At 40.7% G+C, this 25,054-nt stretch overlaps 1 protein-coding gene across 1 annotated transcript; it reads left to right on the top strand.

Moving 5' to 3' along the window:
- Positions 1 to 23,206: 23,206 nt before the first annotated feature.
- On the top strand, positions 23,207 to 23,716 carry LOC149145852 (uncharacterized). The gene has a single exon (XM_089452581.1). It carries the CDS (start codon positions 23,207 to 23,209, stop codon positions 23,714 to 23,716), a length of 510 nt encoding a protein of 169 aa, XP_089308707.1.
- The last annotated feature ends 1,338 nt before the right edge of the window (positions 23,717 to 25,054 follow it).

The raw sequence follows: 25,054 nt of genomic DNA, 5'->3' as shown, positions 1-25,054 counted from the left end.
GGCTCTATGCACCGCGCACTTTATATGCGCCGCGACAACCTCCCAACGCGCCGCAACTGTAATTTCGTCAACAGTTCAGCCTTCAAAACACAGTTTCGCCCTCCAACTGATTTCTCCATGATTTCTCTTGGCTCCTAGCTGACCTTTGCTATGCCAATGAATCGTGAAATAAATGAAAATATCTTTCATGGCATGGACTTCGATTTTTGATTTAAAAAACCCACTGTTTGAAGACTTTAACACTTTTACAAGAGAACTCTGTTTTGCTTGTTTCCTTTTGATTTTTGAGCTGATGATGAATCTCTTTATCTGTTCTGCAGGGATGGATGGCATGGTGTTTGGAAAAGGTGACCAGGGCTGCACCTGAAGGACTTTACAACTGAAACAACTTTGAAAATTACATGGCTTTTATTACAAAAGATGAAATTTGACGATTTTTCTTCAAAACAGAGTTTTGAAGAAAAGTCATAATCGAGCATTATTACGATGAAATTTTGCAATGAAAACTTATTTTGAACCTCCCTCATGTGCCTGCTGGCATTATTAGCCATTTTGAAGACTAAACTTACGAAACCCTAGACCTAATGACTAAAATGACTCTTTTCTGACCATGAGACCAAACAGGACTGTAAGTGACTTTAAAATTGATTTTGATGAATAGACATGGACCAACAGGTACATGACATGAGGGGTATGATTGAAAAGACCCTTCCATAAAAAGATCGATGCTCCTAATGGAATTCAAATGACTGAACAAGAATGAAACCCCTAAAATGAAATGCAACAAAAGAGATTTTGATCTCCAACGGAGGGATGAAAAGATCGACTCTAAGAGTTTCCATGATAAGAGGGAGTAGAATTCTTTAAGTTAGCCTCTCTCTATAAGTCTCTTTTTGGGCTCCTAGATCCTGCATGGAATGTGACTTTAATATGTTATACTATGTGGTGTAACATTATGGAAGTATTAGAAACAAGATCTCATGACATCATCACAAGGGTGACTAGATTCACAAGGATAAGTAAGATACCTCTGTCAACAACTTAAGGTTTCTACGAAAGAAGGAAAGCTGTAGGAAACAATTTTACATAACTCAAACATTTGAAGAAGACTCATCATGCAACAAAAGAGAAACATCTGCTAGATAGGGATCTTTGAGATCCTCAATATTCTCTGATATAGTATTCACTAGAATATTCTTTAATGGAATCTTCATCGTAGGGTTCACTAATCTAGAGAGGAAGCAACTGTTTCAACAAGAACTTTAACTTATGAAATCCATGAGATGATGATATGATGACATGAAGCAGATCAAGGGATTGAAGATATTTTCAATCAAGGGAGTTGTTGGAAGAAGCCTTGATGACCTGAAGGTAAAAATAAGGTATGTATGCTTGTGTTCAATATTATAATGACATGTCATATGGTTGCAGGTAACATAGATCATTACTTATATATTGGGAAGCATGATCAAGATAAAAAGTATCTCCTCCTCTAAAAGGATGCAAGAAGACATAAGACACACTAGATGAAATCAACATAATATGTCCTCATATGAAGTATGAGGTGGCTGATCACAAATAAGAAACTCTGATTAAAAGGAACCTCAGGAAAAAAGAGATTGTGAGATATGCAACCCCGATGAAGGCAATCAACATCCAAAAGATCAAGAATACTTGACTATAAAATTTCCTAGAAATATATGAAGACTCTGATGGAAACAATGTAGACCCTTGATAATGGATATATTTGGGAGATGTGTCAACATGAATTCAGGGTGTTGATACCTACATAAAAATGTCATGATGAAGAGCCACCTAGTAAGGTACGATTTGATATAATGATATATTTTGATTTCATGAATAATATCTAAATAAGTTCATGCAGGGCTACTTACAAGTACAACTAGCATTCATGTAATAAATGGAAGAAGCATGATGAGAAAGAAGTAGTAATATGATGAAGGTTCCAGATATGAAGAAGGAAACTTTCCATGAAGAAAGGAATGACATGATGAACTAAGAAGGAAAATGATCGATGTATGTTTCCCTACAAGAAAGAAGCTCAATTAATTTTCATGACATCAAGGAGAAAAGTTGATAAAGCAGCTGAAGGACCCACGAAGAAGATGTTGCTGATGTATAGAAGAGTCCCTAACTAAAAAGGAGACCTGACAGGTCCCTGATCAAGAGGGAGCTTGGATTATATCACCCCTGATTAAAAGGGAGTGACAATTGTGTTTTTCCATTTCATGTGTCATGCGCTAGACCAGGACTAACAACCATAAGTCTAGGTGAAGGCCATGAATGGAAATATCGACACATGATAGACACAACATTCTTGTCTTCACCTGAGAATAAAGAATGGAGGATTGGGTAATCATCTAGCATCTGATGCTCTTTGAGGATGTGTAGGGTATGCAAGGTAAGAGTAGGCAAGAGGACCGATATTCATTTAGGCTTAGGGACCCAAGATAAGAATAGTCCTAGTAGGTCATACTCAGTGAACACCTGGGTGGGTATGTACCTTGAGAGACAATGATAAAGGTGTCTATAAATCATTTGTCTCGCCTACATTGTGTTATGATCTTATGAGAGATAGAGCTGTTAGTCAAGGCATTGCTATAAACAATTTTGGTTACTATGATGATATAATAGATGGGTTACCAACCCGATTCTTCTTATGGGAAATTATTTAGATTGAGAATGACCAAGTACTATTATAAATACCTCCCTAGTTAAGAGGGCTTGTTGAAGAAAGTGTAACTAGGTTTGGTATTTACAAATGTAATTTTGATCTTTGTACTTGTAAAGAAAAACAAATATTATTTTTGTAAATTATAAGAATGAGTTTCTTGCTCTTTGAGTTTGGGAAAGTCAAAGACTCAAATACATGTAAATATATCTTCTTGAGCATATGTGTAAATATATATACTAGTCTAAAAGGCCCTCCAAGACAAGCACAGTCCTCCAAGACAAGCTCAAAGAAGTTTACAAGAAAAACGTTGAAAGAGGATAGTCATGTTGGCCTCAAAAGTATATTTGATGACACGTCAGCTCAGATGACACAAAAGTTCAAGATGACATGTCTTATTTGGGGAGATGCAACAACTATATATACCCATCTAGTTTCACCACATAAGTTCAAATTTTGAGACAAGTTTGCAATCTTGGATGAGTACAGGAAGGAACAAAATTTCGGTGATAAGCTCAGTAATCTCCTTTCTTCACTACAATTTCGGTCTAACAAAAGGTTCATTGTGATATAGCCTCCACATAATTACAGTGGACATCATTACAGGAAGAATAGGTCTACAATCTTGGTGAAGGTTATAGTGTAGGAGATGATGAGATCATGACCTTGAAATTCATGATACATGAAATATCTTGGTGCAATATATATATCCTAGACACAGTAATCATTATGATTATGACAATAGTCATGATAATAATGAAGATGAAGATTTAAGAACAACCATATATATATGAAGACCTCATTGATAAGATAAGGTTCTCGGTGAAGTTAAAGAATTGGTGCATCAAGGTCTTAATGAAGGTATAGCATTGATACAACACTAAGAAAGAATTCAACATAGGAGCTGTGGTGCAACAATGATCTAGATGAAGAAGAAGTCATGGTGCAAAAATGATGATTATGATCTCAGCAGTGACTAAGAAAAGGATTGGTGTCTTGGTCTTGGAGTGGCCTAGTAGGTCAAGGATCAACGTCTTGGTATTTTTCAATTGGAACCTCTATAAGAATAATTTTGTGTGGGTTTTCCTCTCCAAGAGGGAGAGGTTTTGGCCTTGGCAAGATGCGAATATCTTGTGTTCTTGTCTCTTTGTTTTGGTAGCTATTTGATGAACTAAAGAAGACACACACTAATACTAATAAGTGAATATTTTTTTTTTTGTAGGCTTGGTAGGACTATCTGATTTTCGAGTTTACATGTCCATTATTCACCCTGCTATAGGGGGAGGGTAGCAAAAGATTCGAACCCAAGATCTCTGGTTCGGTGAGAATTCATTCCACGACCATCGCCACTTGAGCTACCCCATGCGGACAATAATAAGTGAATATTGATAAGAAGAAAAATTGAAAACACTTTACAAATATTTATCATGCTAAGAAGAATGTAATCTGCTCTAACTACCCTAGATTCTTCAATAGTTAGGTCAATGAATTATTGGGTTCTAGGTTCAAGGAAACATTAAATTGGTATTAGAGAAAAAAACTCTTAAAATTGATCTCTGAATCACATAATAATCTAAGTTCATATAGGGCTGACCATAACCAAGTTTGGTCGTGATCATACAAGGCACACATATTTTTTAGTAAGTTGAAGGAAATCAATTGTACGAGTTGAAAAAATCAATACATTATATGAAGTGGTTGGGTAAATATATTTTTGGGACTGTTTTTTTCTTTTTCTTTTTGAAAGAAAGAAAAAAAAAACGAGAAACGAGGATATGCCTAGTAGTGGTTGACATCTTAGTCGTTAGCCAACCAACCAAGTGTACCCAATAAAAAATCAACCAGATAGGAATAATAGTGGAATAAGGAGGCCAAAGATGACGAGTCTAGTGTGTTCCATGGACAAACCAACACACAATGTGTTAGGAAAAGGGTTCGACAGGTGTAGAATGACAAGGATGCTTAATGGATAGGGTTAGAAGATGGTCAAGATGAGCTAGTGAGGGTGTGGTGCAAGTGGTAGGGCCATGCATAGAAAGCAGAGAAATGCCATCAGTTGGTTGTGACAACACATATATTAGGTTGAGGGTAGGAGACCAAGTGGCATAAGGTTGACGCTGCGACACACCTGTCCATCCCTCAACATAGCGACCAAAGGAAATGGGATGTTGGGTTGAAGTTTACATAGGGGTGACCACGCATGGGCAAACAATCACAAGGGCTTAATCACAGGGTTTTGGTGTTGGTATTGCATAGGTGGAAGATGAACATAAATGCATCACAACCTTACCCAGTCAAAGAAGACTTGGCAGAGAGCTCAAGGTTGCGAGTGGAAATCGGTAGGGAATTGGAGAATTTGTGTCGAGTTGGATCCAATTAGACAAGAAAAGGAGTGAGGCAAGATTTATAGTTGGATCGACAGGGAAAAAAGGGAAGGCAATAGGACAAGTGCAATCAAATTGCAGGAGTTGGGCATTGGTAACCTAACCAGAATAACTACCAGGTAGCTAGGAAATAGTAGTTGTAGATTCGAGAAGTAAGCAAAAGGTGTGGTCAGGGCCCACAAGTGTTTGTCAAAAGAGATGGAAATACATTAGAAGAAATTTCATCCTAAAAGTGGCCTCCTAAGAAAAAATAATAAAACAAAGTTATGGATTTTGGAGGGAAGAGAAGAAAAATGCTTTTTATTGTATTTTTGGCTTATCTCCTTATAGGTTTGCTAAAATTTCAAGTGTAGGCAGTCGTTGGATGAAAAATTAAATTCCACATCCAATGAGCACCCATTTTTTCATACCTTTGAGAAGACTTGCATTGATAAAAATTGATGATACATTAAAAAAATGTGTTGAACACACTTTGTATCTTCAATTTTTATCAATGCAGGTCTTCTCAAGTATGCATAATGGTTACTCATTGGATGTGGAATTTAATTCCATACTTCTGAGAAGACCTGCATTGATAAAAATTAATGATACATTAAAAAAGTGCGTTGAACACACTTTATAATGTATCTTAAATTTTGATCAATGTAGGTATTCTCAGAAATATGCATAATGGTTACTCATTGGATGTGGAATTTAATTCCACATCCAATGAGTGTCTACACTTGAAATTTGAGCAAACCTATAAGGAGGTAAGCCAAAAGTACAATTAAAAAAGGGTATCTTTCTTCTTTCCCTCCAAAATATTTACATATATCTCTTTTTAAATGTAAAGGATTTTGATGACATGGAAATTATATGAAAATTGCATGGACACTTTTAGGTTGAAATTTTCTCTAATGCCAATGTGATTGGTGGAGGTCAACCCTCAAAGGCAGAGAGGGAGACCGTACCAATCAAGGTAGGACAATAAAACTTTTTAGCTAATATTTTTGATTTGGAGATGGTATCAATCGGTCTAAGTTTTGAGGACAGGATGGAGGTCACCTATAATTTCAGTCCATGGAAGGAGAGAATAACATTGGTTCTCATGGAGACAACCTATTAGAGTTTTTAAAAACTCAAGTTACGCCTCCTATAGATGCTATAACACTGACCGTCTATAATTTGAATGACAATAAAGCTACAAATATCATCATCTATGCAGTGAAGGACCATGTGAGCCCTCAAATATTAGGAAAGAATAGTAACCATGAGATGTGGTATGTTGTGATGAGTTTACATATGAGTGATAATTAGAGCAATAAAATGGTGTCGAGGGAAAAGTTAAAAAAACACCAAGATGATTGAATCAAACAAAGTGACATCATATATCACTAGGATTTAGCAAGTTTGAGATGATCTTGGAACTATTAGGGTAGTCATATTAGATAAGGAGCTTGAGTGGGTTCACAAAAAAATGCGATACCTTTGTGACAGGTGTTTTAGTATGAGAGAAACTATCCGATTGGAGCAGATTATGGGATGATTTCATTTAGAAGGAAATCTTGGAGGAGTCATTGTTTAACAAACAACATAAGAATGGGGAAGAAGAAAATCATGCTCTTGTAATCAAGCAACAAGGAGCAAAGGAAAATGTTTGAACAATAGGAATGAGGAGTCAACCTCGCAACCAAATAAGGAATTGAATAAGGTCAAGTGCTTTACCTGTCATAATATGGGACATTATTATTCATAGTGTCTAGAAAGGAAGAAGGGTGGCAAGGGGACTGCTATGATATTAGTTTGTAGTGCTAAGATCTTCCTCATAGTATAAACAAAATTCTTTCATTGTGCTTAAGGATTCATGAATTTTTGTAAGTGAAATGAAGAGTTTTTATGCTAATTTTATGAGAAATTTAATATAAATCAGAAAATAAACAACATAAACATGTATAGAACATCACCAAAAACACACTACAACAAGCACATGATAAAGGAGTTCACCCCTCCTGGGCTACGTCTCCTTGGTTCATCTTCCAATGGCATGAGTCTCTCTATTATGCTCAAAAGTGTAAAAATATGTGTTTACAATGCTCAAATACTTCTGAAACCTACTGTAATTAGTCCAGAATGCCCAAAAATGATCATCTAGCTTATTTTTACAACCCATTTGGTGGAAAATCGAAGAATTTATGCCTCCCCCTTGTTTTTCCATTATTTTCTCCACAAATTACTCCACATCCAATAGGAACCCACAATTTCGCTCCAAAAATTCGCTAATTGAGCGAGAATTTTGCTGCGCAGAGGGCCATAATCCATTGTCACCGAATGTCCATCGTAAATCACAACGATGGAGTACTGCGGTCTTATGGACTGTGAACCAGGGGGTTGATATGAAATTGCGATTCGACGGGCCCGACAAAACTCTTAATTAGAGCTTATAAATGTATTGTGTCCGAGATCCTTTCGCAATCGGCGGAGTACCAGGGCCTTGTATATGCAAGAATTTGCATCGTGATGTGATTTTCAATTGTGATATTGCATCGAAACCCAAACCTGAAGGGGATGATTCTGTAACGCCCACCTGCTTCCCTGTTGCGATGTGCGATATGCAATTATCACATCACAATCTTGATCTTACTGGGGGCCGATTTTGTAACATCTCCCCCTGACGATGTGTGCTTTGAAAAATAAGGGGGACCAATGGTGGCTTGACAGTTGGCTCCTCCCGATTCGTAGATGGAACCTGCTACCTCATCTAATCCTGCCATGTGAGCAAGTCAAACCTGAAATTTTACTTGCTCTAACTTCTGCATACGAGCTCGGATTTGAGTTCTGTTCACACCATTGGAATCAGAATGACTTGCTATTTGATTTGGAGATAAGTTTAACAAGATTATGACACTTTCATTTTTTGAGCCTAATTTTGGGGACCTGATCACTCCTCCCCACTCGAAGCCTTTTGGATCCCAAAAGGATCACTTTCAATTAGTCAACAGGTGAGGGTACAGTTCCCTCACCTTTCCAACTTCTATCCATTTTGATTTTGAAGGAATTGTACCGTTGATCTCCACTCAAAGATAATCGATACTCCCCCTTTTGATGTCCTTGTTCTTCTGTCAAGTATAGTGTTTTGTTGAAGCACATCAAGGACTTTTGGAGAAAAGTCTTCAATAAATGGAATTTGAATATTCTCTCCTTGACCTTGAATCAAATGAGGCTCATACAACCTTAAATTTTCAACATTAAAAAAACATAATTTGCATATATGAAGGAAAATCCAATCTAGAGGCATTGTTAGAATTTTTTCCCAAAATTCTGAATGGACCATATCTAATTGGTTTGAGCTTTTTACCTTCTCCTTGGAGCCTCTATTTTTTAATGTGAAGCCAAAATTCATTAGAAACTTGGACCTTGTGATTTTTACGATGCTTGTTGTGCCTTTATTTGTACTTGCCTTGGATTTTCTCAAGCTGTTCTTGAACCTTTTGGTGTACTAATTGTATTTGTTCAATGAAATTTCTTACTTTGTCTATGTCGTTATGAGCTTCAATAGCAACATCTTTGCCAAGAATAAAATCCAAAGGATATTTAGGTAAGTATCCCATGCATGCCTCAAATGGCGAAGTTTGAGTGGAAGAGAGCTTGGCTCGGTTGTAAGCATGCTCAATATAGTGCAACTGTTCATCCCACAACTTAGGATGCTTGCTGCAATACCCAAGCAAAAGATGTATCACTATTTTGTTCGCTACCTCTGTTGGACCATCTGGTTGTGGATGAAAGGTTGTACTATTTTTCAATTTGGGGTCCATGAATCCCCACAAGTTTGACAAAAAATTTCCCACAAAGCGAGAATCTTGATCACTAACAATGGATGTGGGCAATCCAAAATGCACCCAAACATTTTGAAAGAATAACTGAGCAGTTTTTTCAGCTGTAACTTTCTTTTTACATGGCATCAAAATACACATTTTTCTAAACCTATCCACAACTACATACAAATAATCATGGCCTCTTTTTGATAATGGAAGTCTTCCTAAAAAATCCATAGAAACACTCTCCACAGTCGTGATGGAACCGAAAGTGGTGTGTACAATCCTAACTTCCTATTACTAGGCTTACTGATTGCTGTAATATCCCTTATTAGGAATATTCCTCAAACACAAGCAAAGTCCAACCAGAGATGGACTGAGAGGGCATTTACCAGATATGTCGCTTATGAAAAGAGGATGAGATCCGGAGGCTACTTGGCCCTTTCCAGACTCTGTCTAAGAGTATAGGAGAAAACACACAAGTGGTATAATAGTTGAGAAGTTCAAAGAGATAAAAATGAAAATGGTGCAACATATAACAATACAACCATAAGCAGATACTCAAGAAATGCAGAGAGAAATGTTAAGCCATTTTATTATACTGAGTAATAGAATGAGTACAAGAGGTGATCAGAAAGATGGCACCTCAACTTGCACAAGGCAAGTGAAGAAATACACTTAGAATAGCAAAGGAATGGCCCCTCTCTAAACTGTTTCCAAGCTGCTGGAGAACTGGCGTGCTACTGCTGCTGCTAGAAATCAAATGAGGATTTGGGGCTGATCCCCACCTTAGAAAATGCTGAAACTCTGGAATCAGACTCTACTCTAGAAACCCAAAAAACCCAGAAAGATTTTCTGAAATGGCTGACCCCCGAAAATCACCCCCTTAGGGTTCTGTGCAGTCCCTCAATGCTCTACACTGCCACTGAATGAAACCCTCCAGAAATCTGCCTGAAACCACTGCCAAAATTCCCCAATATGCAAGGGCTTCCCCTGCTCTATCTCTCAACACAAATCCTACTGCAAACCCTCAACCCAACACCCTTGCCAGAAAGAACTGCGTCATCCCTCTCAATGCTGCATAGTCCTCCAAAATTCCAATGAAACTGCTGCTAAAATGCTGATGAAACTACTACTGAAATGCCAATGGAAATACCTTGCTCGAGCAGGCACTCGAAGTCCCCCGGGGCTAAGGGTGAGATCTCTGAACGGAGACACTCAATGCACTAAACAGTGCTACAGACTAGCTAAACAGCCAGCGCGCTCTAAGTTGAAACGACTATCACAAATGCTCATAAGTAAATGATCAAAATGAGGGGACTTCTCTCTCCTTTATAGCCTTTGCTTCTCTCAATCCCTAGGCTCACCTCCTCCAGCGTAATTCCTCCCTTGCCACGTGTTTCTTCATTTCTGCGCAGTCCCTCCAAGTGTCTGCGTGGGCTCTATCTCTGTGTCCCCTTTTTGGCCCCCTCGGCTCCCCTTTAAGTCACAACATTGTGCTACTAGGAAGTGACTTTTATTCTAAAAGTGAATTATGTTCCCCTTCCTCACCTTTTTATTTATAAATAACTATAGAAGGCAAAAATTGAGCAAAATCGAATATTCCAATAAGCCATGGCTAATTAGGAATATTACAGTCTCCACCGACAAAATGTTGCTTGTCCTCAAGCAAACGAAGTGATGGATGCTGCAAGATTTTTTCACTCTCCCAAGTGGCATCCTCATCTGGCAAATTCTTCCACCTCACCAAGAATTCCTGGATCGTCCTACTCCGCAACTGTCTCTCCCTGGTATCAATGATAGCCTCCGGTTGCAACACGAAATGCCCCTCATCATCCATGGGTGGTAGCTCATCTGTCACTGTCACTTGCTGCCCCAATGCCTTCTTTAGGAATGATACATGAAAAACGTTATGAATCTTGCTGCCTTGGGGCAGCTCTAACACATATGTAACCTGTCCAATCCTGCGTATCACCCTGTATGGCCCATAAAAGTGGGGCTTGAGCTTCTCAACCCCCTTCTGCTTCAGTGACAACTATCGGTATGGCTGTAATCGTAGGTAGACCATGTCCCCTACCTCAAACTGTCTCTCCACCCCACCCCTGTTAGCACACAGCTTCTGCTGGTTCTACGATTTAGCCATATTATCCTTGAGAGCTCAGAGGATATCTTCACTCTCTTGGATCCAAATCTTGGCTCTAGGAGCCTTGCTATCACCAAACATCACGTCAGCAAAAGATAAAGGATGATACCCATATAAGGCATAGAATGGTGACATACCAATGGACATGTGATGTGAAGTGTTGTAGCAATACTCCCCCAGATGCAGCCACTTTAGCCATGCTCGCTGCTTCCCACTGACATAGTTATGCAAGTAGCCCTCCAGCCACTTGTTAACTATCTCTGTCTGCCCGTCCGTCTATGGGTGATAACTGGTACTCGGTGTCATCTCCGTCCCCACCAACCAAAAAAGCTCCTACCAAAAATTTCCCATGAAACGACTGTCCCTATCACTGATGATGGTCTTAGGAAGACCATGTAGTCTGAAGATCTCTCTGAAGAACAACTCGGCCACCTGTGCTATTGTATAGTGTGCGGATATGGCAAAAAAATGTGCGTGCTTCTTCAGTCGATCAATGACGATGAAGATAAAATCCTTGCCCTGTACCATGGGCAACCCTGAGATGAAGTCCATCGAAATACTCTCCCACTTCCCCTTCGGAATGGGAAAAGGCTGCAATAATCATGCGGGATGGCTCATCTCTCCCTTGTTCCTCTGGCAAACATCGCACTCTCGGATATGTTGGAGTACGTCCTCCTTGAGGCCCTTCCATGAGAAACTCTCTCTAATGGCCCTGTAGGTTTTGGTAAACCCCTGATGGCCTGCCAATGGTGAATCATGTGATGCCTGGAGTATCTTCTTCTTGAGCTGAGACCCCTCAGTCAAGAAGATCCGTTCCCTGTAATATATGATCTCATCGACCAACCTGTACCTGTCATCTACCACCTTCCCATCTAGAACCTCACATGCAAACCTGTCCTTGGAGTACTCTACTAAGAGTCGAGCCCTCCAGTCTGTATCCAAGCTCATAAGAGACAATGTGGCTAGTCTACGTGAAAGGGCATCTGCTACCATGTTGTTCTTACCCTTGACATACTCAATGTCAAAGTCATATGCTTGGATCTTACTGATCCACTTCTGCTGCCTCCCCTGTAGCTGCTTCTGATCTAAAAGGAATCTGAGGCTGTTGTGATCAGTCCTCACCCTGAACCTGTTACCTACCAAATACTGCCGGAACTTGGCCAATGCATGCATGATGGCCAACATCTCCTTGTCGTATATAGAATACAGCCTCTCGTGCAGAAGGAGCTTCTGGCTCTCATAGGCTATTGGGTGACCTCCTTGCATCAATACTGTGCCGATCCCCTCTCCCGACGCATCACATTCCAAAACGAATGGCTGCGTGAATTTGGCAATGCAAGCACTGGACAATTGCTCATAGCCTCCTTGATCCCGTCAAAGGCTCGCTGTGCTGTATTAGACCAACTGAAAGCCCCCTTCCTTGTCAAATCTATCAGGGGTGCAGCAAGCTGGGAGAAACACTTGACGAACTTCCGGTAGTAAGTAAAAATGCCAATGAATCCCCGAAGTTCTGTCACGTTTCTCGGCTCTGGCCATTTTCTGATGGCCCTGATCTTCTCCTCGTGGATTCTCACTCTTCCCACCCCTATGATGTGTCCCAGATACAACATCTTCATTAACCCAAACTCACACTTGGAGAGTTTGGCATAGAACTGCTGCTCCTGTAAGATACGCAATACTATCTCAATGTGCTGGAGATGCTCCTCCCAAGTCCTGCTGTAAATGAGAATATCATCAAAGAATACCAACACAAACTTCCTCAAGTGACTACGGAAGATGTGATTCATGCAGGACTGAAATGTAGTGGGGGCGTTGGTTAGCCCAAAGGGAATCACCAAGAACTCAAAGTGCCCAAAGTGACACCTGAAGGTGGTCTTGGGAATGTCTTGCTCCCTCATGTGAATCTGATGGTACCCAGATCTTAAATCATTCTTTGAGAAGAACCATGCTCCTCTCAACTCATCCATCAACTCATCCATCCTAGGTATGGGGTAACTGTTATTCAGGGTCTTCTTGTTCAGGGCCCTGTAGTCAATGCACATCCTCAATGTACCATCCTTCTTCTTCACCAACACCACGGAAGAAGCAAAAGGACTCGTGCTCGGTTGAATGTGCCCAAGAGCTAGCAACTCCTGGATAGCCCACTCAATCTCATCTTGATAGGCCTTGGGGTGCCTATAGGGGGTGGTAATTACTACCTCTATGCCCTGCTCAAGCTTGATGGTGTGCTCAAACCCCCCATCCGGTGGCTGTCCTGATGGAATCTCCCCAAACACTATGGCATACCAATCAAGGATGGATTGTATCTCTAGATGTACCATCTTCCCTGTAGTCGCTACCTCTGATGCACGCAGCTCAACTTCCCACTCTATGTCTCCCTTGCAGAAGACTGCCTCTATTTGATGAGCCGAAACAGTTTGAGGCGGATATGTGTGCTATCCCTGTATCTTCTCATGCCTCCCTGTCTTCTCATCTTCCACTCCATATCTAGGGTCTTCCAATCTGTCATGACCTTCCCTAGAGTGATAAGCCACTGAACACCAAGTATCATGTTGGTGTCTGGAATATTGACCACGAAAAAGTGGTCAGTCAATGTGTAGGTGCCATCGTCGCTGAAAGCTCTGGAACATAACGAGAACACATCATGGTCTGATCTCCTGGGACCAAGACTGAAAACCGATCGAACCTCTCTGTCTGTATACCTCTCCGCTCAACCATCTGTGCATCAATGAAGTTGTGGGTTGCCCCACTGTCAACAAAAACTGATACTCACTGGCCACGTACTGTCCTCGGTACACGTAGCGTTAGATACTTGGGAACTCCTCGTAATGCTGCAAGGGCCCCTCCGATGGGTGCAAAGGATGCACCACCTACTGCTGGTGGTGGAGGTTCCAAAGGTCCCTGTACAACATGGCTCTCTCCTGCCTCCACATCATCCTCATCATCCTCTTCTCCATTGCTCTCGGAGAAGACCTCAATAAAATGTGCTTTTCCAGTAGCACATCTATGTCCTGGTGCCCACGACTCTTGACAGGTGAAGCACAACTGCTTCTTCTTCAGCTCCCTCCTGGCATCATCGTCAATCTATACTTGTCCTGGATTCCCCTTTGGAGGTGGAATCCTCACATCCTTCCCCTTAGACTGAAAAGTCTGTCTTTGGGGTTAAGGTGTCCGAGTCCTGAGTAAGACATCCTGTAAGTCCAGGGTATTGCTGATAGCATCCTAGAGTGTGGTTGGTCTAGCGGATTGGACTAAACCCTGAAGTGGCTCTGCTAACCCCTCAACATACATATAGACCCTCCGCGCCGTGGATAGGTCTGGCACCATCATGGAGAACCTCAAGAAATCTGCAATGTAGGTCTCTGGATTCCCTGTCTGTTTGAGCCTCGTCAGCTCAACAAAACGCTGCTCTGGATCCCTCCGATCAAATTACTCCATTAATCTCCTGGTAAACTCAACATATGTCATCACTTTGGAGTGCCCGAGTGTAACCATCCCATGAAACCACCAATCCTGGGCCTCACCATACAAATGCAATGTTGCCACCTTGATGGCCTCTGTCTCCGACATCTGGTTAAGTTGGAAATAAATGTCCAGCTTCTCCACAGAAGACTTTTCCGAACTGTTTGATGAACCATCAAACATAGGCAAGTGGAATCTACTCGCTACACGGTGGGTGTCACCATCATGGTAATGCCGGTACCCTCTGTGATGGTCGCGGGGTCTACTATCCCGCTGGAGCTGAACAAAATCTCTGAATGAGAGAGATTCCTTGAACTCCTGGCCATAGGCCTGATACTCTACAAAATAATCGCCCATATGTCCGGGATCTGCATCCTGCTGGGCTATGGCCCCCATGTCGGCTCCTAAGAAAGTGGGCATGGTAGAGCGTGTAGGGGCATGTGAGGCCACCTGCTGCGCAATATCACGCTACTCTGGAAAATGGTGGGATGCACCCGATCCCTCACCAACCTGGAAAACCTATGGGCTCTCACGCTGTCTGGCCTCTACTACTGTGAATCTTTGCCCCATAGCCTCAATCTGCCTCAACAGATCCTGCACTGATTTGAGGAGCATATCCGCAAATCTCTTCCCATAATCATATGCCATCAGATCCTCCTGCTCTGCGTCCACCACAGTCTCTTTCTGTTCTACGTCTACCACAGGCTCCTCCTGTTCTACGTCCACCACCGGAACACAGTCTTCCCCTCTGTAAGTGTTCTCCAACCTACATTCAGTGTCTCTGTATCTTCGACCTCTGTAACAAATGTAGGGTTTTTCCCCCGGTGTCATAGATTTTAGCTCCACACGCTGAGCCAGATCTATGCTCTATCAGGAATATTCCTCAAACACAAGCAAAATCCAACCAGAGATGGACTGGGAGGGAATTTACCAGATCTGTCACCTCTGAAAAGAGGACGAGATCCAGAGGCTACTTGGTCCTTTCCAGACTCTGTCTAAGAGTATAGGAGAAAACACACAAGTGGTATAATAGCCGAGAAGCTCAAAGAGATAAAAATGACAATGGTGCAACATATAACAATATAACCATAAGCAGATACTCAAGAAATGCAGAGAGAAATGCTAAGCCATTTTATTATACTGAGTAATAGAATGAGTATAAGAGGTGATCAGAAAGATGGCACCTCGACTTGCACAAGGAAAGTGAAGAAATACACTCAGAATAGTAAAGGAATGGCCCCTCTCTGAACTTCGTCCAAGCTGCTGGAGAACGACTATGCTGCTGCTACTGCAAGAAATTAAATGAGGATTTGGAGCTACTCCCCACGTCAAAAAATGCTGAAACTCTGGAATCAGACTCTACTCGAGAAACCCAAAAAAACCCAAAAAGATTTTCTGAAATGGCCGACCCCAAAAATCACCCCCTTGGGGTTTTGCGCAGTCCCTCAATGCTCTGTGCTACCACTGAATGAAACCCTCTAGAAATCTTCCTGAAACCACTGCCAAAACTCCCCAATATGCAAGGGCTAATCCCCTGCTCTATCTCTCAGCACAAATCCTACTGCAAACCCTCAACCCAACACTCATGCCAGAAAGAACTGCATCACCCCTCTCAGTGCTGCGCAGTCCCCCAAAATGTTGATGAAACTGCTACTGAAATGCTGATGAAACTACTGCTAAAATGCCAATGGAAATACCTTGCCCGAGTAGGCACTCGAAGTCCCCCGGGGCTAAGGGTGAGATCTCCGAATAGAGACACTCAATGCACTAAACAGTGCTGCAGACTAGCTAAACAACTAGTGTGCTCTAAGTCGAAACGACTATCACAAATGCTCATAACTGAATGATCAAAATGAGGGGGCTTCTCTCTCATTTATAGCCTTTGCCTCTCTCAATCCCTAGGCTCACCTCCTTCAACGTGATTCCTCCCTTGCCATGTGTTTCTTCCCTTCTGCGCAATCCCTCCAAGTGTCTGCGTGGGCTCCATCTCCGCATCCCCTTTTTGGCCCCCTTGGCTCCCCTTTAAGTCACAACGCTGTGCTACTAGGAAGTGAATTTTATTTAAAAGTGAGTTATGTCCCCCTTCCTCACCTTTTTATTTATAAATAACTATAGAAGGCAAAAATTGAGCAAAATCAAATATTCCAATTAGCCATGGCTAATTAGGAATATTACAATTACACACAATGAACATCCTTTAATAAAACGAGACGCACTTTCAAGCATATGAGGCCAATAAAAATACGTTTGTAGATGTGCCACCATCTTACTTACACTGAAATGACCAACAATAAGAGAATTATGTGGCTCTCTTATGATGTTAAATCTTTCTCCTTGCAAAATACAAAGCTTTCCAAGATGGTACAACAAGTTCTGACACAAATGATAATCCAATTCCTCTACTTGGTTGCCTTGAATCAAGCTTGCATAAACATATTGGAAGTCATTATCTAATGCATATTAATCAATATAAATTTCATGTAAAACATAATTATGCTTAAGTAGTTGCACTAACAATCGGCCTAGAAAGCATATCAACAACTTTATTGTATATACCTTTCTTATACCTCATAACCAAGTGGAATTGTTGAAGGAATCCCATCCGTCAGAAGTTCCTTGATTGCTACAACTTTGATTGAGATTGCATGTATTACAATGTTTGATGATCAGTTTGAATGACTGTTTCCTTACCCATCAGGTAGTGTTTTCATTTTTTCACACTTTGCACCAATGCATACAATTCCTTGTCATATGTAGGATAGTTAATCACTGCACCATTAATAATTCTCGAATGAAAACAGATAGGCTTACCATGATGCATGAGGACTACACCCATAGCGTAGTCACTAGTATGTGTCTGAATCTCAAATGACTGTCTCAAGTATGGAAGTGTGAGTACGGGAGATGTACTGATCTTTCCCTTCAACACATCAAAGGATTTTTGTTGTTTTCCTCCCCACTGGAAAACCTTTTTCATGCTTGTCAACGCATGCAAAAGAGCCGCTATAAGAGAAAACATAGCAATGAATTTCATCTAATATTGGGCTGCTCCCAGAAAACTTCTTACCTCTGTAACTATCTTGGGCCTCGGCCAATTCACAATGATATCATCCTTGGAGGGATCTATTTTCAACTCACCTCCTCCAACAATATGACCCAAGTAAACTAAATAAGTCTTTCCAAACTTGCACTTTGACATCTTAAGATATAAATGTTCTTTTTTCAAGGCATCAAGTACTTTTCTTGCATGCATGACATCTTCAACACAGGATTTACTTAAAATTAAGATGTCATCTAAGTAGACTATAACAAATTCATCAAGAAATGGCCTCAACACATCATTCATCACACACATGAATGTAACAGGAGCATTACATAAACCAAAAGGCATAACTAGCCATTCAAACAAACCCTGTTTTGTTTTGAACTCTATCTTCCAAATGTATCCTTCAACTATTCTAATTTGATGGTAGACACTTCTTACTTCCAACAAAGTAAAATACTTTGCATCTTTCAATTGATCCAGTAAATCATCTATTCATGGTAGTGGGTAATGGTTCTTTACCGTAATTTTGTTCAATGCACGAAATTCCACACAGATGCGTCATGTTCCATCCTTCTTTGGAACCAAGACAATAAGTGAACCACAAGGCAAGGAAGATGGTATGATCATCTTTTTATTCAACAACTCTTGGATCTGCAGCTTAATTTATGCGCTTTCCATCACTGACATCCTATACATGCCAATGTTAGGAAGAGGACAATCTTGTTGCAACTGTATCTTGTGTTGGATTCCTCTCTTGGGAGGTTTGGTTCCTGAAACATCTCATCATATTAGTTAACTACGTCAACCAATTCAGATTTCAAATTTGAATCACAACCTTTAAATGCTTCATTATCAATATCATTTTTTGGTTTGATCATGAGAAGCACAAAATTCTTTCTCGAATTCACCAATTTTTTCATTTACCCTGCATTAACAAGCGATTTTTTTTTTTTTTTGCTATGAGCTCTCACAATATATTCTACTCCATTTTTGAATAAATGATATTTATTTTCATGTCGATGGAAGATAGCCTTTTTGTCATAAAGGTACGGGCTGCCCAAAACGATGCCACAAATATCTAATGACACAACGTCAAGCTCCACTTCATTTATGAATTTTGCAGTGATAGCAAATTTCAGTTTATATTTTCTCGTAACTTGCAATTGCGCATTGTCACAATCCCATCCAAGTGGATAAGGTTTATGATGTGGAACAATTTCCAGATTTAAACTCTTGACCATGTTTTCAAAGATAAGATTGTCTTGAGATTTTCTATCGAACAATGTATCAATCTTGTTATGTTTTGAGATCACCCTTATGTGAAACAATTATATTCTCCTCTTTTCATTTGGCATTTCATTTTGTGAGTCTGAAGAACTAGTGTTGGCAATGGATTATTTTCCTTTTAACCCCATGGCTGTGATTTTAGTTTCATCACTCGAATCATAGCCCAAATCCTATTGAGTGGTTGTAGTTGTCTTCTGTTTTCCCTTGTTGTTGTTTATTTTTGGTCTCATTTTAGGATGAAGCTTCCAATAGTGAGCTTCATCGTGACCCTCTCTGGAACAGTGTTTGCATGTAATTTTCTCTCATTTTTTGATAGACGCATTTTTCTTTGCCTTCCCTTTGAAAGCCTTTTCTTTTCCCTTACTCTTAAATGGCTTTTTACTACCTTCTTCTGGGGCATTTTTCCCTCTTGCCTTAAGATCAGTGGCTTGCACAGACACATCATCTAGATTATTGGGATTAAACATTAAGATAGTATGCCTAAGGTAACTGTGTAAACCCCCTATGTACTTTAGTAAAGTGTCCTATGACTGCAAATCTACACCTAACATGAGAGACCTTTTTCTAAATTCTTGGGTATAATCTTGCACATTTTGATCTTTAATTTGTCTAAAGTTCTGCCAATTCATGACGTCTTTCTACATATAGGCTAGAGGGTAGAATTGTCTTTTAATTGCAACAATGAAATCATTCCAAGAAATTGAGATCTTACCATGTTTTTTTTATCTCCTCTTGGGTATTTGATTCCCACCACACTAGTGATACACCCTCCATTATCAAGGAAGCTAACTGAATCTTTATGCCATCCTCTTGAAGGTTTTGAATCCTGCAATAGACCTGTTGGGCACCAAATTGGCCTATCTTTTCCCTGCATTTCCACTCCTCTTTTCATCCCTTTTGTATTCATCCACATATATTTACTGTGTAAAACTATGAGGTAATTCCCTTTTATCGTCTCTTGGGATATTTAATTAATGAAGTAGAGTCATGAGGGTTTTACCTTTGCGAACCACCAAAACATGTGATGACCGCAAATTATGGAGCATAGGTGTTGACCGCATGGAATATCGCAACAGTTTTGCGATTCACAACAACTGATCGACCACGACGAAAAAACATAACTAATTTGCAGCTGTTCTCAACCCGTTTTGGATCATTCTTGTTCTTGCTCTCTTGGCACTAGTGCTGTGATGAAACTGATGTATATCTTTGGGCATATAGTTGCCAGGTTTTGGGGAGAGATGTTATTCTCCTTTGTATTGTATAAAAGATGGGTCATTCCTGTATCAAGGGTTAGTCAGACCCTGCATTGTATTGTAACAACATTATTCAGATTAATAAGATACAAACCTTTTTGCTGATCTATCATTCGCTGTGAGTAACACAGCCCTGATTAGAGAGCTAGGCCCGCTCTTCTGATCAAGTGCTGCGTGTTTCCTTGTTTTGTGTGTATTGTTTATCGCTGTGTTTATTTCTTGTTTGTTGTTGCAGATTCCTTAGATAACTGTGAATACCTTTTTAAGTTCTACAGTTGAGTTGTGATTTCTGTTTCAACAATATTTTGATTAGTAATCATGAACCCTTGGTCGATGACAGACTGTAACCTTGCCCCTGCATATACCTTGCGTGTTGCCTTGAAAAGAATACGCACCCGGATTGATACATTAATGTAGGAAAAGGGGTGGATAAATTGTTCATAATTGGACACCAACATTTTTGCACCATTTCCGGGGAGGCTAACGAGGTGCAAGACACGATCTGTATAAACCAGAGGGTCAATCTCTCGTCTTTGGGAGAGAATGAGCTTTCTCACTCTGCTCCAAGTCCTGAGCGTAGGTATTTCATTTATTTCATGCTTTTTATTGTTTTCCTATTTATTAGGGCCGATCCCTTGTCCTGGGGAGGGAGGAGTCCTTTGACACCCTGCTCCAGTCCCTAAGCTTAGATTTCCCTAACATTTTCGTTGTTTTGATTTCAAGAAACCCAATCTCTCGCCTTGGGGAGGGAGGGGTCCTCTGACACCCTACTTCAGGTCTTGAAGTGTTAGGTTTTCTCATGTGTGTGTTATTTTCTTGGTTGGGTTCTTTTCCCGGGAGGGAGGAGTCTTTTGACGCCCTGCTCCAGGCCCTGGACCCTAGGTTCCTGTTTTCTTTTCTTTTTTCTGTTAACTGCCCTCTTTTCAATGTGATCTCTTGTCCTGGGGAGGCAATGGTCTTTTGACGCCCTACTCCAGGCCTTGAGCATTGTGGTTTGATCACAACATCTGTTGTCACACCAACTTGTATGAATAGAGAGCCAAATAAAAGGGGTAGAGGGAGAGCCCCAAAGAAGGGACGACAGGATTTGGGAAAGAACACCTATATCTAACAAATCATTAGAAAAGATGAGACAGAGGCATCTTCCCGTGCAGCCTTGAGGCCAGGTGCGTAGACAAAATCTGAGGGACAATCTGTAGATCAACTAGTGGTGTTAATAGCACCCCCTATTAATTCGATACAACAGACCCTTCTAGCACCCGGAGAGACAAGCAACAATATGTCTGTTAAAGGGATCTCGTTGCTTGTAATAGAAGAAGAAGAAGTTGCAAGTAAAGCATCCGAAGGAATGGTCCATCCCAGTAGGGAAGAAGGAGTTGCAGAGAGAAGATCCAAAGGGTCCAACCACTATGACAGGGAGGAAGAGGTTATAGAGACATTTCTATCACCAAAGCATAGAGGGAGCGTTGTTAAGGCAACTCGATCCCCTGTGATAAAAGCCCTTCCTGCGAAGCCTGCTGAAATCCCTAGTGAGTACTGGAGGATATTTGTGGCACCTACAACCTCTACTATTGACTTCCCAATTCGGGATTTAGGGACTGGCGCATCAACAAAGCCCATTCCTTTAACAACTTTACACAATTTCCATGGGCTTACTTCAGAAGAACCTGACACGTTTTTGTTTGAATTTGACATCATGTGTCGAGGGTATGATTACATAACGGATGCTAAGAAATTGAAAATCTTTCCTGCTATGCTAAAAGGGACAACCTTGCAGTGGTTTATGGGTCTTGGGGGAAGGTCTATCAGCACATGGGAGGAGATGAGAGTTGCTTTCTTGGAGAAATACTAGGAGTATTGTAAATCACGGGATATTAAAGAAGAGATTTTTAAATTTACACAGAAAGAGGATGAAAATATGGAAGACTATGTGGAATGCTTTAAATACACATTGCAGAGATCAGGTCACTCTGACCTGGATAAGGACATTTTGAAAATTATCCTTCTTCGGGCCTTCCGAGAAGACTCTTTGGAATTGTTGAATATAGTCGGAAAGGGAGATATATCAAAGGAGGACTTTGATACCATCTGTGAGTTGTGTATCCAGTGCTCAAGAGGAGTTGCAAGAAATAAACAAGGGATTCGATCAACAAAAGTATCTGGTGGAGGTGTTACAAAAGCAGAAATTGGGAATCTGTTGGACAACCTGAGGACTGATATCCTGAGTACCTTGTCTGAACAGATAGACATGCTATAGGTAAAACAGAAACAACTGGAATTGGAAAGAACTATGGCCATATTTTTCCCAACATGCAGGAAGAAACACCCACAGAGGGAATGTCCATTAAACTCTGTAGAGGAGTGTGAAATCTGTGAGCTGAATCATGTGACAAGTTCATGCCCATCCTTGCCAGGACTAAAAGCGGTTTTTCAAGGGATAGGCGAAGAGATGGAGCAACTGTACTTTATGGGACCTAAAAAGCCATGGAAACCTCGACTGTCAATGGGAAATCAAGGTATGTTTCCGGATCCATCTCAATACTTTAGAAATTTTAATATGGGTCCCCAGACCATGCCTTATCCGCCCATGTGGCCCCAATACCAGTTTCCACCTTGGCAGCAGTGGGCTCCTCAAGTTAGTTCAAGTTCCTCGTGGGCTCCGAACTAGTAGGGACCTTCTCCTCCTGGTCAGTTTCCCTAGTCAATGCACAACAACAACTTCAGTTTCCCTCTAATGTGACCCTTGGTAATCAACCTCTTCATCCCCAACTCCCTATCCAACCCAATCCGAATCCTAACGATAAAAGGGCTCAACAAGTTGACACCCTCAACCTACCTTCATACAACATCTCTACCATAGAATTCTATGAGATGCATTTACAATATGGGTGGACAAGATGCTCAACCCTCACCAAGTATCATTGAAAAGATTGAAAGTGAGGAGAAGGAACCAAAAATGGTTGAAGGGGAACCAAACCGAGTCAACAAACATGATACACCTCCTCAACTGCCAGTTACTCAAAAAAACCAAGCTGAACTGCCATATCCAGAAAGGTTGGCTGTGAGTAAACCAACCCCTCAAGTTGAGTTTGATTTGTTAGGGGACTTATAGAATTTATTTGTCAAGATTCCCCTGTTTTAAGCTATGAGGGACATACCTGTATATGCGAAAAATCTTAGGGAATATTTTGCTAAGAAGCCTAAAAAGAAATCAAGAGACCCGCTCACCATTCACATAATGGGGAAGCTATCAGATTTCATGATGGGAAGGTCCATGCCTGTAAAGTATGGGGATCTTGGGAACCCAATTTTAACTGTGCAAATTAATAGGGTAGAAATTCCAAATGTACTGGTAGATTTGGGTGCTGCCATAAATGGCATCACTACTGAAACCATGCATGCATTAGGACTTCATAATTTGAAACACACACCTACAGTGTTAGAACTAACAGATCGATCTATAGTGAAACCAGTAGGGAAGTTAGAAGATATCACGATTTCGGTTGATTCATGGCACTACCCTGTGGAATTCCTAGTAGCAATCTCCTGCTGGAGGCCATCCCCTGATTCTGGGAAGACTGTGGCTGGAAACCAAAAACGCTTATATTGGGTGTCGGTCTGGACATATGATCATTTCGAATGGTCAAATCACTAAGAATCTAGTGTTATATCCTGCCACATAACCTAACCCATCAGCAAAATCAGCAGGCCACAAAAAATCTTTATACGAGAAAGAGTCTGAATTAGAAAATGAGGAGTTAAGACCAGTTCTCACTATTGGACAGGCCCTCCAGTTGAAAGCCAAAACAAAACATGACACAATTACTACCTTTATCAGTGATCCTTGTTCTGTTTTAGATTTGAATAAGCAAATCCTGGAGTCCTTCTTGAGCTGTGAGACTCAGGAAAGTATTGGAACAACAGATGGATTTGACAAGCTACCTACAGCTGCACCCTATGACAGTATTTCCGTGGAAATAGAACTAGGAAAAGCCCTGAATATCAATCCAGATCTGTTAGATTCCCAGAAAAAACAAATCTTGGATGTTATTTGGAAACACAAAGAATCCTTCACCTAGAACTACTCATATATGAAGGGAATTATTGCTAATATATGCACCCATCACATATACATCAAGGAGGACTGTCGTCCTGTGAGGCAACCCCAGAGAAGAATGAACCCTGCTCTGAAAAACATTGTTAAGGAAGAGCTCCAAAAGCTGCTGGACGTGGGATTTATCTACCCCATTTCAGACAGCCAATGGGTTTCTCCATTGGTAATGGTCCCTAAGAAAAATGGTAAATGGCGAATATGCGTGGACTACAGAGAATAGGTTAAGGCAACTCAAAAAGATCATTTTTTGATACCATTCATTGACCAAGTCTTGGATACATTAGCTGGGAAGAAGTTTTTCTCCTTCCTGGACGGATTTAGTGGGTACAACTAGATCCAAATAGCTCCTGAAGATCAGGATAAGACCACATTTACATGCCCTTGGGGAATGTTCACATATAGAGTCCTCCCATTTGGTCTTTGTAATGCACCTGCAACATTCCAAAGGGTAATTTTAGGGATTTTCTTTGATCTGATGGATGATAGTGTTGAAATTTATATAGACGATTTCACAGCATATGGAGATTCATTTGAAGATGCATTGGGGAAGCTATAAAAAGTTCTTAAAATATGCAAGCAGGCGCATGTCTCTTTAAGTACAGAAAAATGCCATATGATGATGAATGAAGGAATAGTCTTGGGACATTTGCTTTTGACTGTAGGAATCCGGATGGACCTAGCCAAGATAAAGGTAATACAACATTTTCCAATACCCAAAACACCCACTCAGGTACGTAGCTTTATCGGTTGTGCTACTTATTATAGGGGCTTTATAGAAAATTTTGCTAAGACAACACATCCACTTTTTCAATTACTGACAAAAGATGCAGAATTTGTGTGGACAGATGACTGTGATGCAGCCTTTGTGAAGATCAAGGA

This window comes from Pinus tabuliformis, chromosome X (genome assembly GCF_031772625.1).
Source record: "Pinus tabuliformis cultivar Carrire ecotype Pingquan chromosome X, CPIR1, whole genome shotgun sequence".
Lineage (NCBI taxonomy): Eukaryota > Viridiplantae > Streptophyta > Pinopsida > Pinales > Pinaceae > Pinus > Pinus tabuliformis.
This window is presented reverse-complemented; position numbering and strand designations above follow the sequence as displayed.